The sequence below is a fragment of the Peromyscus californicus genome, unplaced genomic scaffold (assembly GCF_007827085.1).
Source record: "Peromyscus californicus insignis strain IS unplaced genomic scaffold, ASM782708v3 Scaffold_18__1_contigs__length_77618521, whole genome shotgun sequence".
Taxonomy (NCBI): Eukaryota; Metazoa; Chordata; class Mammalia; order Rodentia; family Cricetidae; genus Peromyscus; species Peromyscus californicus.
Window position 1 is genome coordinate 57,500,263 of NW_026294480.1, and position 20,430 is coordinate 57,520,692.

General features: G+C 44.0%; 1 protein-coding gene across 2 annotated transcripts in view; it reads left to right on the forward strand.

The window, feature by feature from the left end:
• The window catches only part of Sv2c (synaptic vesicle glycoprotein 2C), a 193,378-nt gene that overhangs the window by 32,002 nt on the left and 140,946 nt on the right, over nt 1-20,430 (forward strand). For both annotated transcript variants that reach the window (XM_052743523.1, XM_052743524.1), the window contains exon 2: nt 17,103-17,785. In XM_052743523.1, coding sequence (XP_052599483.1) covers nt 17,206-17,785 — 580 coding nt within the window. In that variant the 5' untranslated portion in view covers nt 17,103-17,205. The remainder of the gene's footprint in view (nt 1-17,102; nt 17,786-20,430) is intronic.

Genomic DNA, 20,430 nt, shown 5'->3' on the forward strand with positions numbered 1-20,430 from the left:
TATGGATATACTGTCTGAGTCCAAAATTTCTCCCACAAAGAAAACGGAGATAAATTGTTAGTTTGGTTAATTGTGGTTTTTATTTTAAGTAGATTTAGTTGTTTAGCATAAAGAGGGATTGGCTGACTTTGGGCTCTCTGCTGGTGTTTTCCACTAGCTCAACATCATCCTGTTTGACCTGAGAATTAGCATGATTAGCTGAGGGTCCCTGCTAACTGGAAAGCAAGGGCTGTGAGTGAAGGCTGTCCTTCCCTTTATCCTTTTGATGGTCCTTGTGAATTTATGATTATGGTATTAACTAACATTTTGTTCTCATGAGAATATTCAAAATGACAATGTGTGTTGGAGAATTAGTTGCCAAGGTGTAACTGTTTATAGTGTTATAACAAATGACTGATACCTGAGCTTTCAGTGATTGGGCCAGTGTAAGAATGAAGTCAGGGAAAGTTCTGGGATTCTTTTCATTTGTGCTTGTAGTCGGTTCTTTCTTATTCATAAAAAAAAAGTGTGTGTGTGTGTGTGTGTGTGTGTGTGTGTGTGTGTGTGTGTGAGAGAGAGAGAGAGAGAGAGAGAGAGAGAGAGAGAGAGAGAGAGAGAGAGAGATCTGTGTTCATGTATACATAAGTCATGCATGCTCAGCTGCCTGCAGATGCCAGAAGAGAGTGACAGGATAGCTGGAGCTTGAATTACAGGTGGTTGTGAGCACTTGATGTGGGTGCTGGGAACTAAATTAATGTCCTCTGGAAGAGCAGCAAGTGTCTCTGAGGCTGGAAGGACCTGTAAGTCTCATTTTGGAGATGTGTGGGGAAGTGAGTACAGACTAAACACCAGCAACATGTATCACAAATCTGATCAAATATGAGCTTATTTCATGTACAGTCAGTTCTCTTTGAGATTGCTATGGGTTGAATTGGGTCTCCCTGACATGTGCATTGAGACCCAGATCCCAATATCTATGCAACCTTGTTTGGAAATAGGATCTTTGCGGCCATTAAGGCGGAGAACCAGCATGACTGGTAGACTTATGGGAAGAGGGGAACTTGGGCACAGGCACCCAGGGAGCAAGTCCTATGACAACTGAGGTGGAGAGTAGAACTACACAGAGACAAGAAGCACTGGGGACCTGTGAACACCCTAATACACTGGGAAACGGCAAGCTGAGGAGCTCCAAGGGTTTCGGAGGGAGCCAGGCCATACCAACACTGTGATTTCCAACCTCCCGAACTGTGAGATCATTGTCTTGTGGCTTGAACACACTTAGTGCTCTACCTGTATGAAGTAGTTATGAGGGCCAAAGGTGATGGTGTGGGTGGAGTATTTTATAAATGCTATATGTCACCCAGATGGCACCATATGTGCCTGTCCCCACACCTGCAATGGCTGACGGTTGAATTCTGGCCATAGTGCAGTATCAGTACCATGCTGCATGAGGAAACATTTTAGGAAAAGAGGTCTGCTTGGTACTACCTACCTTTAGAGAGCATTTGGGGAAATGTGGGGCGGGGGCTGTCTTTGAAGGAATCAGAAGTAAACGCATTTTCAGCAGATGAAGGCATTTCCATCCAGTAAGTGAATAGTCCACTCATTGTATCTTTGTTGTTTTGTTATGTTTTTCTAGCCAATAAGTAGGGCAACCCTCAAAACCTCCATGTCTTGAACATTCTGTTGAAGCCTAAGTCATCAATCATTTTTGTGACGTTAGATCGTCTCATGTCTGGTGACAACTATAATGTACTGTCCACTTTCTCTTCAGCATGCAGTTTCTTCTACGTGTAGCTGAAGAGGACAATGGATGGGCCTGTCCCTGCCTATGCCCCAGACCCCTGTGTGTATAGCCTACCAAGCAATGTGATGTGTATTCTGGTAAGGTGTGATGGGGGGGTTCCTACTTGAGATTAGCTGTTTAGGGCATGGGCTGTACCTTCTTCTCACTGGGCCCCTTGACCACCCTCCCCTGCCACCATTCAGCAGGGACTGCTGACCCCAGGCATCAGAGAATGTGTAACAGAGTGAATGTCACTGTGACCTGGACAGGGCAGGGCAGGGGCGGGGGAGAGCATCCATTTCTCTGACAGACTGAGTGATGAGTTCCTTCACTACTGTTGTATTAAAATCTAGACATGTCTTTCTCAGAGAGTCACACAATTTCGGTACGACTACAGCCAAGGAGGGCTCTTCAAGATGAGTGTGAAGTAGAAGCTCAGTGTGAACTGTGTGAGAGTCTGGTGGGAGATAAAGCAAGGTTCCCCTGCAGGGGGATGTGTTTTGTCCTTTCTCCTTCACACCGTACATTTCCCTGTAGGGTTGGGTGACTAGTTCCAGCTGCTGGATCTAGACACTAAAGATGGAAGCAAGTCCCTTCCTCCAGCAACACTGGCCATGAAGCTGCTTTTACCTTCCTACAGTGGGATCAAGAAAAATCCAAATCAATGTCTCCTCCTGGCATGTGTGCTGTTCTGTGGTGTGCAAATAACACTGATCACGAGAGGAAGCTTCAATCATTGTCCAGCGAGCTTTCTCCTCATTGGCAGGACCAGAATCATGTTCTATTCCTGATGTGTCTCGCCGGAGAGCTCCCCAGTGCTGATCCCAAGGATTCTTCTGGAGGATGCTTTGCTGGTGAAGAGCTCTGAGGTCTGAGTTTGGTGATGCTACATGACCTTTTTTTGGAGGCTCGTGATCCATGTTAGCATTTCGACAGTTCTGAGAAGGCTAACGAAGAGGATTTTGTTGTGCCTGAGCGTGTCCATCAGTCATCTGTTTAACCAATTGTTTTATATTCTTTTAGATGTTAGGATTTAGATGAAAATGACATGGGGTATGTCTCAGTTGTCATGGGGTGTGTCATGTGGAGTGTCAGACAATGAACAGTTAATTCATATGTACTATGTTGTCAGATGGAGATATGATCAAGGGTACTGCTCAGGGAGTGGTGATGTAGGGATGCTATGGTTCAGGGCTCTATGCAGTGCCATGTTTAGTTTGCTTATTTATTTTTGGAAAGGGAACTTAATATGTTGGTGAGGGTGACAACATTCCAGAAAGACAGGATAGAAGCACAAAGACTGAGGCAGAAAGAGGTTCTACATGTTAGAGGTCAGTATGGCTGGGTAGAGAGAAGCCGATGGTGGACAGTAAAACTAGGAGGCTTTCAGAGGGGAGCAATGTCTTTTGTCGTGTGATTAAAATGGATTTCTGTGACTGCCGTGTTGGGAAGAGACACCAAGGGGACACAGGTAGAGCCAGAGCCAGAAAGGCAGAGAGGAGGCCCTCAGAGTGTCTAGGCGGCATGTGATATCACTTGGAGCAGGCAGTCAGCATCAGATGGGTCGAAGGTAACAGAGGTGACATACTTGGCCACAACCCCTCCCTCTTCTTTATTTTTTAATTTAATTTAATTTTACAATACAATTCAGTTCTACATATCAGCCACGTATTCCCTTGTTCTCCCCCCTCCCGCCCCCCCTCCCCTTCCCCCCAGCCTACCCCCTATTCCCACCTCCTCTAGGGCAAAGCCTCCCCCCGAGGACTGAGATCAACCTGGTAGACTCAGTCCAGGCAGGTCCGAGACAAGCGACCCTGCATAGGCCCCAGGTTTCAAACAGCCAACTCACGCAATGAGCACAGGACCCGGTCCCACTGCCTGGATGCCTCCCAAACAGATCAAGCCAATCAACTATCTCAACCCATTCAGAGGGCCTGATCCAGTTGGGGGCCCCTCAGCCATTGATTCATAGTTCATGTGTTTCCATTTGTTTGGCTATTTGTCCCTGTGCTTTATCCAACCTTGGTCTCAACAATTCTCACTCATATAACCCTCCTCTTTCTCGCTAATTGGACTCCTGGAGCTCCATCCGGGTCCTAGCCGTGGATCTCTGCATCCAGTTCCCTCAATCATTGGATGGGGTTTCTAGCACGACAATTAGGGTGTTTGGCCATCCCATCACCAGAGTAGGTCAGTTCTGGCTGTCTCTCGACCATTGCCAGCAGTCTGTTGTGTGGGTATCTTTGTGGATTTCTGTGGGCCTCTCTAGCACTTTGCTTCTTCCTATTCTCATGTGGTCTTCATTTACCATAGTCTCCTAGTCCTTGTTCTCCCTCTCTGTTGTTGATCCAGCTGGGATCTCCCGCTCCCCCAAGCTCTCTTTCCCTCGACCCTCGCCCTTCATTACCCCCACTCATGTCCAGGCTGTTCATGTAGATCTCATCCATTTCTCCATCATTGGGTGATCCCGGTGTCTTTCTTGGGGTCCTGTTTTCTAGGTAGCCTCCCTGGAGTTGTGAGTAGCAGTCTAGTCATCTTTGTTTTACATCTAGTATCCTCCTATGAGTGAGTATATACCATGTTTGTCTTTCTGAGTCTGGGTTACCTCACTCAGGATGATTTTTTCTAGATCCATCCATTTGCCAGCAAACCTCATGATGTCATTGTTTTTCTCTGCTGAGTAGTATTCCATTGTGTATATGTACCACATTTTATTTATCCATTCTTCAGTTGAAGGGCATCTAGGTTGTTTCCAGGTTCTGGCTATTACAAACAATGCTGATATGAACGTAGCTGAGCAAGAGCTCTTGTGGTATGATTGAGCATTCCTTGGGTATATGCCCAAAAGTGGTATAGCTGGATCTTGGGGGAGATTGATTCCCAATTTTCTAAGAAAGCGCCATATTGATTTCCAAAGTGGTTCTTCTTTAAGGAAAACTTTTGAATTATTTCTTGTGAGGGATTTGGGGGAGCACTGTTGTATATGATCAGTTGTCTTTCTATTGGTCAGGAATGAGCTTTCCTACGGTGCCAATTTGTAGTGAGCCTGGAGCCCCCAAAGCCAACAGAACATTTTGCTTTTGGTGAACGTGGCCAAAGATGAATGACACCTGGCTCTAGAAATAGGGCCATTTGGGTAGTCCCAGAGAGCACTGGAGGTCTTTTTTATTTTACCTGCATCTAGCATGGGTGTGTGCAAAAGGCTCAGCCTATGTTTGGGTTGTGGGCTTTGTTGTTTATTTTCAACTATATTGAATTCTTATTATGTGCTTTCATTAGCCAGTGAACACCTCTACTTGTCCACCTTTGGGCTAATTAGCTCAACTTAGGACCTATCCTATTCCATAGTACCAACACAGAGATCGTATGATGTTGTAAGACAGTTGTCTTTGCATGTTCTCACGGGAATGAAAATCCCTAATTGGAGGGTACCTAGAAGCCTCTATTTGACTTCTTTGTACTTAGTTGGGTGTGGTCTACACCCACTGCACATCAGGTCACCTAGTTGCATGCAGTGAGCTTTGAGATTGCCTTGGGCTCCAAGAATCCAAGATAAGCCAAAACATGGTCCCTGGCCTTGTAGAACTTTGACTCTGTCTGTTTGGATGGATGGCTTCTGACTTTTCTTGTGACTATTGCTTTGGAGCAGATCTGTTCTTGTATTCAGTACCCAGGTAGACGGCCCTAAAACCAGAAGTCCCTCCTGTTCTCCAAAATATAACTTTCATAGCCAACCACAGAGCTTAAACATTTACAACTTAGACACTGCGTTGAATTGTACAGTTAAGAAAAAAAAAATAGCTCAGAGGGTGAAGCACTCCATCATTTATATGCTGTGAGTGAGTTGGTTTAGCAGCTCTTTTCTCCCAGGACAGTAATGACTGTACTGGAAAAACAGAAAGGAAAGCACTCTTTTCAATGGTTCCTTTAACATCTTACGTTGTGCGTGCTAGTATGCTTGTGCATGTGTGTGTATGCACACACACGCAGTTCCTTGAAGTAAAGACCTGCCTCCAAGCTTGTTTCTCAGGACACAGAGCTACTATGCACCAGCTGAACCCTGGCTGGAACACAGAGTACCCAGTACGGCGATGCTCCACTGTTCTTACTTTTTTCACGCTCTGTGGAGAACTTGTATATCAATAAACTCCCTGGTCTCAAAGCTGCTCCTCCCCAGGGCCATGGAGTACCTGTGGGGTTGTTCAAGGAGGCTCTGACACCTCCTTTCCAGAGGGAAACAACAACGTGGACATTCCGTAGGGACAGTGCCCTGGGGACTTTGTCTCCGTGCTCAGGTGGTGCCGAAGTAAACACAGGCGGCTGCTTTCATCGACACCTCCAGGAACCTGGCAAAATGAAATATTTACCAAGTAAAATTTAGACAAAGTGGAAAGGGAGCACATGTCATTTCCAGGCAGTATGGGCCGGGGGGGGGGGGGGGGGCACCCACTAGCTCTAGGTGGCTGTTTCCACATCTTGTTGGCATTCCGGGGATCATAGACTTAGCCGAGGTCTGGGGAAAAGTCTTTGCTCTAGTCAGAGTAATAGGAAGGAAGCCAATTTAATACGCTGGCTGTGCTTTAAATTGGACCAACAAATATGCTCACCACATTGCCCTGCTTCCTGCACCGGGATGGACAGACAAACAGGCATGCTTATTAGAGTTTTCCTTCGTAGGTTAAACCTTAGGGGACCTGGCCATGGTCGTCCCTGGGGAGAGTGAGTCTCATCTCCGTGGCTCCCAGCTGTGCTTTTAGGGTGGGGCGGGGCACAGCCACATTTTTCCATTCTAGAAAGGAAATTGCAGCATCACTCCCGTGAGGGATGAATTCTGGCTATAGGTTACATCCTTCCATCCTTTCATTTCAGGTAAACTAGCGGCATGCGCCGGGCAAATGTTTTAGGCTTTACAAACACACTTTACCAACAGCCCGTTCTGAGCTGTAAGGCTGGTAAGACAGTAGCAGTGCTGGGACCCACGTGTGTGTCTGGTTCATAAACTAAATCACCGTTCGTGTCTAAAACTTAAATCATTTCCATGTGTCTGAGCCACCTGCTTCCTCGAGGGACGCTGAATTCTTGCGAGGATTTGGGAGCAACTGAGCGCCGGTTGCGTTGAGGTAATAGATGGGAGGTGTGGCTAGTTTTAGTTTTCCATTTGGGTTAAAGTGATTCCTGAAATGAGTATTTGGCTGGCTCTGTAGCAGCCTTTAGACACACAGGGTAGACACGCCTAATTTATAGATGGTGCTCATTTCTTTTTCTTCTGTTTCCGCTGATAGGCAAACAAGAGGGAATAAATGACTCCAATTTTGTCGCGATACTTATGGAGCAGCTCTTAGGCACTGCCGGGGTTCTCTTCCATGGCTTTGACTTTTCATCTGACTGTTCTCCTTCCTCTAGTCTACCTCTAAGGACATTAGACACCCAGAAGTCACTGATGCATCATGAGATGGTTGTAGTCACAACAAACATGTCTACACCTGTCGAAGGGCAGAGCTAACGAGATCAAGGAACAAATATTCTGTCTCCAAAGATTGGGTGGATCAAGTCCTAAAGGAAATCCTGTATTTTTCTAGATCCTAGCACATCCCTGCTAAGGCTTAAATGTTGTGGCTTAAGAGCTTGACCCCAGAGTCAGGAAGTAGTGGAGTGTGGAAGGAATTGCGTCAATGTGGCATTACCCTCGGAGAATTGATGTCGGTCTCCTGAAGGGAGTTTGTGCTCACAAAAGCGGGTTCTCATATAAAGAGCAAGTCTGGCTCCTCCTTGGTCTCTGGCTTCCCGTCTCACCCTGGAATCTCTCCCTCCTGCGGCCATTTTCCTCCCTGCTTCTCTGCTATGCTGTGACACAGCTAAGGGGCCCTTGCCAGAGCTTGAGCAAATGGAGCCACATGATCTTGGGCTCTCAGCCTCTGCAACTCCAAGCTAAACACATTTCTTTGTTTTATTAAGTAGACAGATTATGCTATTTTGTTAGAGCAATGGAAAATGAACTAATGCATTTCCCGACCCTATGCTCAACTCGGCTCAAATACAAAGTTCTTTCCATAACCTTCAGAGCCCCTAGTGATCTGTCTCTAGTCACTTTTCTTGATTCTCTCCCCCTGACTCTGTTTAGCTACTCACCTTCTCTTCCTTTCTCCACCAAGGGCCCTTGCTCTTGCGTGCTGTTCCCTGTGCCTGATCCCCTGGGTAATAGCATGACTTATATCCTGGCCAGAGACAGCTCTTATCCAAGCTTCATCTTCCAATCAACACTCCCTGGACCACTTGTCCTAGAATACCTCCGCCACTAGGTAACGCTGCATCATCCCTCTGGACAGCCATTAGCTATGTGTGGTTGTTGTGATTCAAAGTGTTCCTTTCCTGTTTTGACAACACCAATATAAGACATCAGAATGAATTGCTCCGTGGAACTGCTCTGAGTCCCTATCCCGCCTTGTTTTTTATTTCTAGGACTCACTGCTGCGTGAAAGTATGTTCCTTTGTTTCATTGTGACGGCAGAGGAGCAAATTCTATTCAACCAGGGACTTAGTGTCTTATTCAGTCTCTGATTTTGAGCTCCTAACATAATGCCTGATATATCACAGTCTCTTAATACACATTGAGTGATTGATCTTTTAATCCCTGGGGAAATAAACAAGAGTCACGGCTACTAGTCTGCTGCTCTTCCCCACCCCATTAACATGTCTTCCAGGCCAGGCTTCCTGGAAGGAACTCAGCTCCTGGCTTTGCCCATTGAGTTTATCACATGATTCCCCAGTCCCAGTGGAAGAGGCGCATTCACAGATGGCCATTTCAAATCAGGCAGTCGCTCAATGCTGGGGAGCCATCTGTCAGAATGTCGTTGGTCAATTAATGGAAGTGAAGGAATGCCTCTCTGCTATTTAGGAGTAAGAATTTGGTTGTTTTTTGTTTTTGTTTTTGTTTTTCTTCCAGCTGAGTGTTCTTCATAATGGGGATTTTTTGGATTCTCTTGGGGCATCTAGTCTGCCAAAGGTTTATAGGAGACTAGTGATGACTTGGAGGCAAAATCTAGAAGTACTGAACTCTTTCCAGGATCAACTGAGGATGCCCTGGGTCCACTTACCACTTCCTCCCACAGAGCAGTGTCACAGAACATGGTGTCAGAGAAGGGCCCAGGAGGATCTAAGATGGGGAGCTCAGCAAAGACTCTGTTCTCAGACTCCCCTTCCTGAATTACCATCTAGTGAGTCTGACCCAGTCTTTGCAGCCCACCTCATCTGCTCCACAACGGAGTCTCTCACAGATGCCAATGAAAGGCAGGAGACACTTCTAGACCCACTGATGCCCTGACGGGAACAAGAGCCTGTGGCCAGATTATACGTCATGGTTCTGAGAAACCAATAAGCAAATAAACAAATCAATATAAATATGTTTTAAATACACATGTGTATGTATATATGTACATACTTTGTTCATTAAATAATTGGCACAATAAGGAACTATATAAAATTCTCTGAGTAGCATTAAGGAAGGCTTGGATAACATTTGCATGAGATGTCTATCATTAGACTTTTTTTAGTTCTGGAATTAATTTGTAAATTTAGTGCAATATTAATGGAAATTTCTTTGAAATAAATAGCCAAGCAACTCTAAAGTTTATTTGGAAGACATATTAAAATATTGAAAATGTATTTTTCAAGGATGAGTCATGAAGGGAACATGCATTGGTATAAAATATAATAAGGAGATAAAAATATCAAGCTAGTGAAGCTAAGAGTAGATGAGAATTTCCGAAGCAGAACAGGAGTCTGAAGAGGCGTTGACCCGTGTAAGAACCTTGTTTCTTGTCTGAGGGATGTTTTAATACTGTTTCTGAAATATTTGGTAGCTAGCCCTACCTCATACAATACACAAATAAGTCACAGAACTCAACATTAAACAATTAAACTAAAACTAATTCTACTAGAGATGCATACTTTAGAAGCTCCACGGGGCCTTAATAACAAGCAGAAAATATGAAAAAGAACCTAGTCAAGTGGATGATATAAAAATGATTTAATAGCTATTCATGGCAAAAAAAAATCACCATAGATAAGACCATCTTAGAAAACTATGTATGGCGCACACAGGAGCATCTGTTTCTCTTAAAATCCAGTAAGCAAAAGACTGCTAATGTCTTGTGTCTGCCTTCTAATTTCACAAAGTGAGTGACTTGACATTTGTCTTCTCCCTGTTAGAGAGGCCAGAATCCCAGCACGGAGGTGTGAGCAGAGCCATAGTTTCTCCGACAGTAACCCCTCCCTTGTCCTCTCAGGGTGGGTGGGTCTAGGACCCTTTGGCTTCCAGCTGTTGCTATAATCACTACGGCTTCCCTTCCGTGTCTTTTCTATCCTTTCACAAGGACAGTTGTCCCTGGATCTACAGCATAACCACATAGTCCAGGGAGGCTTCATCTCAATATTTTAACACAATTACCTATTTTTTTCCAACTAAGATACCATTTATAGATTCTGGTGGCTAAAACACGGACATGCCTTTCTGGAGGTGACCACTAAATCTACTGTCAACCCAAAACGAGAATGGCACAGGATGGACATTTTCATGAGAGATGTTCAATTTTACCAGCAGTCAGCTGCAACTTAAAATGATAAAAACATGTTTTTCATTCATCTCAACAGCCAATTCCTGGTATAGGAGAGAACACAGGACAATAGAGCCCCTTTTTAATCTTCCTGGATGACATACATTGGTTTTTAAATTGCCAAAATGAGGTTTTCCTTTTGACCTCAGGAATCCTCAGTACACATTGCTAAAATTAAAATAATAAAGACAGGGCTGGAGAGATGGCTCAGCAGTTAAAGGCTAGGCTCACAACTAAAAATATAAAATAATAAAAACAGCCTAATGGCAGGAGACAGGTCAGGTGAATTATAGCCCAGTGCAAATTAAAGTGGTAGAATAATATTTAAAAGCAAGAGAAAATTTCAATATCAAATCAGGTTATGAAAGCATCCACCCCTGGACCAGGATGATGGACTGAGTGCATTGCCAGTCCCCTCCCACCCCTATACCCTAGTCAGTGCCTTGGGTAATATTTCAAAATACCATTTAAATAATAATCCCCAAAGGGCAAAGAAATCCTCAGGGGATAGAAATGGGAAAAAAAAAGAAGAGAAGACAAAGAGCATGGGACTGAGACCGTGTTGCAAGTTATGACTCGTGTGTGGTTAGCAGGCAATCGGGGAACTGGAAATACACTATCCACCCCTACCTGGTAGAAAGGACAGCTTTAGGCATCTATAGGCAGAGGTTGGAAAATGCCACCCAGCCAAAATGGAAAGCCCAGGCCTTCCAGCATCTGTGCACAGTTGGGAATCCAGAGCTACTGAGAGCAAATGATGGGCAAACTAGTCCAGCAGTTTGTCACCCTTTCGGGGCTGTAGCAGAGCAATCACAAAGTCCTGTGAGAAAAGCAGAAAACCCATAGGAAGCTTCACAGAGCTGCGTCCTCACCTGAAAGGAATCTTAAGAGTGCTTCTGGATTATTTTTTAGACCTACTTTCACTTTTAAAACTTATTAATGATAAAGAAGATTTCATTTGTGTGATTGTATCTATTGATCAAGTATTAGGAAATAAACCTGAAAATGTTTCTCTTGAACACAAGAATCCACAAGGACACATCCCATCAGCCATCAGGGACAGCAATGTCACTACTTATCCACAAGGACACATCCCATCAGCCATCAGGGCAGCGATGTACTGCTGATCAGGCAATTCCTGCAGATGGCCACTATCCATTCATGAACTTTTGAGAATGAAGTCAAACAACAGTTTTCTGCTGTTATAGAACCTCACAGTGCCCTTGAATAATCTTAGGGATTTCCTGGAAAGCCAGCCCCAGGTGACATTCTGAGAACTACTACTGTAGAAGGTATGCTGACAGCCAAAACTTACACGTTAGGATGAACTCTTGTGTGGCTTGAGATAGTCACTGACCCATCAAGTAGGAAAATTCACAGTGGAAGAGTTGTAGATGCTAAGGAGATCTGGTCAGTGTTTCAAATACTCAAATACATGTGTTCAGTGTGATCTGACCAGCTCCATGCTCATGCCTCCGCACAGTCTGTTTAGACTGTTGGAAGTAGAATTGCTGATTGTTAAGAATGACTATCTCTGGGTTGTAGAAATACACATCTATCTATCTGTCTGTTTGTCTGTCTGTGGTTCTGAATTTCCAAATTATTTCCCCAGGACATCTGCTATGAGGTAATATCTTTTTTTTTTTCAAAAAAGGACACAAAGTGGAGGTAGATTTTGGAAGAGTTGGGGGAGGGGAGAGAATGGAGGGTGAATATGACCAAAATGCAAAGTATGAGATTCTCAAGGATTTGATAAAATATATTTAAAATCATTTTCTCTGGGGTTTTTATTGTGATAAAATAAATGTAACATAAAATTTTTCATTTAATCATCTTTAACTGTACACTCACAATATTCCCCAACCGTCATCATTGTCCTTCTTCATAGCCCTTCATTTTGTAAAAATTGAACCTTTTTATGCTTTTAATAACAGTTCTCCACTCCTCCATTCTCCCTGCCCCAGGAAACTGAGTTTTTTCATAATAAGTCCCTCTGCGCAATCCCTGCATACCAGGCATTTGCAAAAAGTCTAGATGATTCCCAGGCTACAGGGTGGTGCTGTCGTGTACCAAAGATTCATTTCCACCACAGGTTCACAGTTTCACTAAAAGGTGGTTGCTATGATGCTTCAAAGGGTAAGCTGTGGGGTAGGCCTGCGCAATTTGATATTTTTTCTCCCATGAGACAAAGGCTTTCTGTATAACCCAGTCTGGCCTGACATTCACTATGGAGAGAATAGATTGGCTGCTGTTATGGGTACCAGTATGCAGTGAGTGCATGGTGTTTTTAAGTCTATGGAAAGGCACATGTGAAAAAGATACACTGTAGAGCATCTGAAAAACATACATGTTTTAGGGAGGAAGAGCATCCCAAGAGCTGTTTATGGTCCTGATGATGAGGGAAAGTGTGAAGGGATGAGGGAAAGGGAAGGGGTTTTGTGGACAAACAGAAACTTGTATGCGTGTGAGAGTGTGTGTGTATGTGTGTGAGTCTGTGTATGTGTGTGTGCATTACATGAGTGTGTGTGTGTGTGAATGAGCTAGTATGTGTGGTAGTGGGGGGAACTTGTGTGAAGCAGCTTTAAAATACTCGGTGGCATTACTAGATATATGCTATTTTGTTAACCACCAAAAGAGAACACACACACACACACACACACACACACACACACACACACACATACCCTCACCATACACACACCACACTTCTTGTCAGAATAACTCTCATCGATATGTAGAGGTCACCCTTTCTATATTTGTGCAAAATGTGCAGGTCATTGGATATATCAGATGTCATTGATATAAAGTTATTTGTTTTAAATGTCACCTTTAAAAATATAGTATCGATCAGTTGTGGGTGCTATGGCTCAGCACGATGATTGGGGAGTTTACACAAGAATGTGAAGACTGGGGGCACTTACGCAGTGTCAGAGTGTTTGCCCAGCACATTCAGGGCCCCGAGTTTGATCTACAGTACTGGCAATAGAAGAAGGACAATGACATGCTTACTGCACTACCCACACACTCCTGAGGCTTTTTCATCGTGCTCCTTGGCTTTTTTGTGTGTCTTGTTTCTACCATCCAGCACCCTCCTCTTTTTCAGAGGACTGCCTCTGAGGTGCTGGATCTGCTTTCCCCTCTATGCAGAGAGCTGCAAGCCCTTGTGTTTCAAGGTCACCCTAGGTGCCCTTAGTTGACACTTGACGGGTGTGGAGGTGTGAACGGGTAGAACCTTGTGCTTGAGTGAAGAACAGTCCTGAGGCATTATTGCTGTGGGATGGTCTTTCTGTATGCTGTGAATATGTGTTGCTACCATTGGTTAATAAAGAAGCTGCTTTGGCCTATGGCAAGACGGGTTATAGCCAGGCAGGAAATCCAAGCAAAGATACAGGGAGAAGAAAGGTGGAGTCAGGGGAGACGCTGTGAGTTGCTGGGGGTGGGGGATGCAAGATGTAACAGAACACAGGTAAAGTCATGAGACACATGGCAATACATAGATTAATAGAAATGGATTCATTTAAGATGTAATAGCTAGCTAACAATAAGCCTGAGCCATAGACCAAACAGTTTGTAATTAATATTAAGCCTCTGAGTGATTATTTTATAAGCTGCTGTGGGGACAGGTGGGACACATTACTTCTGTCTGAAGTCCTTCTAAAAGACTGTGCTGAGGTCTTCGCTTACATTTTAGGTCTTCTGCTCAGGAGGGCCCTGTCTGACTTTTTCCACCCCCACCCCCCACTCTTTCCTAAAAGGTATGTGCCTGGCTCCCAGTGTGCGCTTCTGCTTCTGGGAATCCTGATTTCATAGATGTCAACTCTGTCCAAACACATTGTGAACTGAAAGTCACTTAACCCTCACAACAGCACGGGAGAACTGCCACCTTTATCTCACGGCAAAGGAGTCCTATTTGAGTAAGAACGAATATCATCATGTGTCTTTTGGAGACTGTGAAAGTTTTGAGGCTTTGCCTAATTTCCTGCCCTCTTGATCACTACACCTTGTTTAACATCATAATTTTATCTCTAGAAAGACAACCACCATGTTGTGATCATTTCCATGAACAAACAAGACCACACTTGGGAATCACAATCCATTTAAAGCTATCATTGATAAAAAGATATCATTAACAACTCCAACTCCTTTTATTTTAGAGCCCACAATATAATTTCGAGAAGAGGTGGTGAGACCGTTTTAGTACAGAGAGGAAAAGAATAGAAATCAGGCTGGAGCACTCACTCACACCCCAATGGGAGCACTGAATGAGGCGGATGAGGTGAGGGCACAAGCCTTAGGCTCAGATCCATCTGCTCTGACAAGCCCTGTGACCCTGGAATTGTTAACCCCTTTCTGCTTTACTGTTCTCAGCTGAAAGATGGAGAATGCAACGTTTATTTAATAGGATTGAAAGAATTTGGAAAAATATAAGGGTGTACATAAAATGCTTTATACATACCTGGTATAGTGTGCATTAAACCAAACTGAATTTGTTTTGGTTTTCTTTTTTCTTTTTCATTTCATTTGTATATTTGTAGTGTGTGTGTGTGTGTGTGTGTGTGTGTGTGTGTGTGTGTGTGTGTTCACAAGCATGTGTGCACCCATGCATGTAGGAGTTTGGGGCTAATGTTGGAAACCTTCCTTGATGAGTCTTCCACATTCATCTTTGAAGCAGGGTCTCTTAATCAAACCCAGAGCTGATCGATATGGCTCATCTGTCTAGCCAACATTATCTAGGGATTCTCTGTCCTCTACCATTGGAGAATAGAGTTACAGGAATGCTGCCACCCAGCATTTCCGTGGATTCAAGGGGTCTCACACCAGTCCTTTGCTCATGCAGAAAGTGCATTAACTGCTGAACCATCTCCCTAGCCCATTGGTTGTCAATGAATTTTGATTTTTATCAGGGCCTGGTGCACAGGATGTGTTGTACTGTCATTTGTATAGAAACAAAGGAGAACTCCCTGCAAAGCATGAATGATGTCTTAAGATGATTGTGAGCCCTGGCCATACCTGGTTAGGAAACTTCACTCTGAGAACTACTGCTTTCAATCCAAGCGTGGCTTTTGTATTAGTTAGCATTGTGTCACTACAACAAGTATCTAAGAGAATTTTAAAGGAAGGATTTCTTTTAGCTGCGTTCCCGATGTTGTAATCTGTGGTCAACTGACTCTGTTGTTTGTGAGTCTGTGATCAGGCAGAGAGAGCATCATGGCAGAAGTCTGTGGTAGAGCAGAACTGCTCACCTCATGGGGGCCGGAAGCAGATATCAAGTGGGAAAGAGAGGAACCTGGTACAAGAGTGCCCCCCAAGGAAGGAGTGACCTGCTTCCTCCAGATGGGACCTGCCTGGGAAAGAAACATCACTTCCAACGTGCCATCGAATTCTGCATCCACCAGTGTCTACACTCGAGGACAGTAGAGATAAAGCTTGGAGGGCTTTACACACAAAGCAGGTGGAGGTGTGAAGGCACATCACACCAGGCTTTTCTCTTCCTGTCCAAGTGCGGTGAGCTCTGAGAGGGAAGACCTCCACAAACAAAATATGTGTTCTAATTCCGTGGTTGTCACATAAACTTACTTGATTACCTGCCAATTTCCCACAGATGCAGGTGCTGTGGAAAGGGAGGTATTGTGCCCATTTGGAGTGCCTTGGGAGTCTTTTGTCAACAGCGTACATGGGGGGGGGGGGACACTGCAGTTTGACGGGTGGAATGGCGGCCTGAGCATTGAACAATGAGCTGTTCGGTGCAAGGAAAGAGAGACCAAGGGTTCTTCTAGTTCTCATCCTGCCGTGACGTCACTGTGTGTAGATATATGTCCGGTGAGTCTGTACCTGTCTGTGTGTCTTGCGAGTCAAGATACATCTTTACATCTTTTTTAAAAATATTTTTTTAATTCTTGAAGAATTTCCTACCATGTGTTTTGATCATAATCATTCCCCTTCTTTCAATTCTTCCCAGATCTACCCCTACCTCCATTCCCACCCAACTTGGTGCCCCCCTTTAAAAAAAAAAAAAGAAAAACTTATCCAGTCTGAGTGCAGTACTCATTGCCCAAATACTCAGGTGTAGGGGCTGTCGTCGAGCAGGGCGGTCCCACCGGAGGACATCGTCTTAAAGAAAACTGACTCTGCTTCTCCTGGCAGCTATTATTCACCAAGAGCTCCTCAGCTGGGAGTAGGACTTCCTGGCCATCTCTCCTCTCCCACCCCCATCTCATGCTGAGACTTTTTCTAGCTTGAGCTAGCCCAGGTATTATGCATGTCATCACAACTACTGTGGTTTCATGTGTATAGCTGTCCTGTTGTCGCCGGGAAAACAGTTTCCTTATAGTCCTCCAGCACCTCTGGTTCTTAAATCTTTCTACTCTCTCTTCTTTGATGATCTTTGAGTCTTGGGGGAGCCTTTTGAGACAGGATGTTTGTGTTTTAAAAGCTGTAAGGTAGTCAGCTTTGTTCTCAGTAGAATACCTCAGTAACGTTACCCTGACAACAAGAGTCTTTAAAACAAAAACTACAGTAACAACTTGGCTAGCCACTCCAGGGGTGGGATGCACTTGAACCAAGAAGTTTCACAGTGTGCTCACGTGTGTGTGCAATCGAAGCAGGAAAAGCGCATTCTGTGTCTTTCTATGACCATGTGGGGTAGTGAAAAGGACCCAAGAGCTGCGTGGTGGAAACCCTAGGGAAAGGACTAATGTGCCTCTCTCCTGCTTCTTCTTGTGCAGCTCTATTCTCAACCACAGGTGGAGGATGCTCTTCCAGCTGAGCTGCTGAACACTCCATCCGTGGACACTTCCCTACTGCGCCTTGGCCGTCAGCTGAGACAACATGGAAGACTCCTACAAGGATAGGACTTCACTGATGAAGGGTGCCAAGGACATTGCCAAAGAGGTGAAGAAGCAAACCGTGAAGAAGGTGAACCAGGCCGTGGACCGGGCCCAGGATGAATACACCCAGCGGTCCTACAGTCGGTTCCAGGATGAGGATGATGATGATGACTACTACCCACCTGGAGAAACCTACAGTGGAGAGGCCAACGATGATGAAGGCTCCAGTGAGGCCACGGAGGGTCATGATGAAGAGGATGAGATCTATGAAGGGGAGTACCAGGGCATCCCCAGCATGAACCAAGGGAAGGACAGCATAGTGTCTGTGGGACAGCCCAAAGGAGATGAGTACAAGGACCGCAGAGACCTGGAGTCAGAGAGGAGGGCTGATGAGGAGGAGCTGGCACAACAGTATGAGCTGATAATCCAGGAATGTGGCCATGGCCGTTTCCAGTGGGCCCTTTTCTTCGTCCTGGGCATGGCGCTCATGGCGGATGGTGTGGAGGTGTTTGTGGTCGGCTTCGTGTTGCCCAGTGCAGAGACTGACCTCTGCATACCGAATTCAGGATCTGGATGGCTAGGTGAGTGCTTTATGTCGGTGAGACAGTTCTGAAAAACGCTTTCTTTATGGAGCACAGAATAAACAACTCTCATCTAGAGCATTGCATTTTCCCAGCAATTTTTAATGAAAAATCTTATAAATGCAAAAAAAAATTAGAGAAATTGGGTAGTGAGCCCCTGTATAGAATCTTACCTGGGTTCTGTAGATTTTTTGCAATTCTGTAAATTTTGTGATAATTTCTTCATGTTTTCTATATTCATCAATACAACTTGTCTGTGTGTATATTAAAGTAAGTTAGAGAAATGTATTTCAACCTACTCTAGGAAAGTCATGTGCCATTTAATGAGAAGTGCATCACTAATTGATATGCAAATGTTATAAAATCTACACATACACATAGCTCTGACATCACTAGCAATACAATCTTGTAGGTTACTATTATGAATTTAGACTTCCATTAACCAACACACTAATATATTTCACATGGGTACTTGGCAGTATAGACTTGCATTGATGTTCCTCTCTCTCTCTCTCTCTCTCTCTCTCTCTCTCTCTCTCTCTCTCTCTCTCTTCTCTCTCTCTCTCTCTCTCCCTCCCTCCCTCTCTCTCTCTGAGACAGGGTTTCTCTGTGTAGTTTTGGTGCCTGTCCTGGATCTTGCTCTGTAGACCAAGTTGGCCTCGAACTCACAGAGATCCACCTGGCTCTGCTTCCTGAGTGCTGGGATTAAAGGTGTGCACCACTGCCACCCGGCAGGCAGTGTCTCCTTTTTTGAGTTCTAAGGTAGAGCTGGGGATGTAGATCAGCAGTAGAGCACTTGCCAAGCATGTGCAGAGCCCTGGTTTTGATCCCTAGTATCTTTATAGAAAACTCACTTAATGCTCTTCTAAATAGAGGTTAAATAAACTCATGAATGTTGATTCCAGATATTACATCTAATACTGTCACTTATTTTTAGAACATTGATGCTTTTCCCCCTATGATCTATGAGAATGTTTGCTCTTTTTTTCCAGTTAGCTTTATACATAGAATTTTCTGTAGGAGATTTTAAATTTGTTTTCAGGGTTTGTACCTTCATACCTAAGCTGGACAAACTTCATTCTCTAATATGATTTTAAAATCGACTTCAAATTTTATTAATAATTCAGTTCTGTGTGTTGAGATATGACTTGCGTAAGGTGTCTAGACAACAGATTCAATGTTTATATTCAGTTCACCATGCACCAAGGTTCTTATTCTTATGGAGGGGTCGTTAATATTCTTGAGGTAAGCTGGGGAAACAACACACATAGTTTAACTTGTGTGTTTGATACACTGCTTGATACTTAATACACTAAGTCAGAAGGATTTTCAAACTCCTCTTAGAAGTTCTGCCTCGGGGCTGGAGAGATGGCTCAGCAGTTAAGAGCACTGGCTGCTCTTCCAGAAGTCCTGAGTTCAATTCCCAGCAACCACATGGTGGCTCACAACTATCTCTAGTGGGATCTGGCCCTCTTCTGGCATAAAGCCATACATGCAGATTGAGCATTCATATATACATAAAATAAATAAATATTCTTAAAGAAAAGAAAGAAAAAAAGAAATGCCACCTCAAAGAACATGTTTGTGTGGCTGAAAATCTTTACACAATTCAGTCTATAAAAGAAATCAGAATACTACTGTCTATGTTTCCAGGAGACTTCTATAAACTAAGCTTGAGAAACCAAGAACATACAATTTTTTGTTTTGTAAAATAGTTTATTAAATAATGTCATAATCATTGATGCAAAGAAATTGTGCGTGGCTAGATGTTACTTCTCAGCTTTCTCTCTGGCACCACAAGAGAAAATCACGAAGGAGAGAAGGACTGACATTGTTTGATTCCTTTAAAGCGTTTTATTTTCTAAATTAGCTCCTCTCTCTCTCTCTCTGAGTATTTATTTCCTTCTGCGTAAATGAAAAAAAAAACTGGATCCATGAAAGCAGACTGTGAAGGGTCACAGGTGGGAGCTGGGAACAACTTGCATAATTTGCTGATAGACTCACGTGTATGTTCAACCATCAAAATGCAGACCTCACCAAACTTCAAGGGAGAAAGCCCAGCTAGTCATCAAATTGACTTTTTTTTAGCAGATCTCTCATATCTGACACTGTGTTTTGCTTTGCTGATTTTCTTTTCCTTTGGTAGGCAAGTGTATCAGTACAAGCCTGCTTGTCCAGGAATTTTCAAGGTTTTGCCAAGGGATGGATGTATCAGTAGAATGTTTCAAGTCCGATCCTAAGGATTGTATCCACATGGGGATGTATCATCATAGAATGTTTCAAGTCAGATCCTAAGGATTGTATCCATATGGGGATGAATCATCAGTAGAATGTTTCAAGTCAGATCCTAAGAACTGTATCCACATGGGTACTTCCTCATTGCAGGCTTAAATTTGGAAGGAAGCCCTCTTCAAGCAATGACATTAGCTTTTATATTGGAGACATTACAGGAAAGGCCAGGCCAGACTTGCCCTTTTTCCTTTATCTTCCTGGTGCAGAATGGAAGCCCAGCATTGCATAGGGTTCCCTTATCAGTCTATCACAGAAGCCTGCACCCATTGGTGAGATACATCTTCAGGTGGCATGGACAAGTATAGATAACACTACAGAAGAAGAGGCACCTGGACTGTTTCATCTGTCTATGA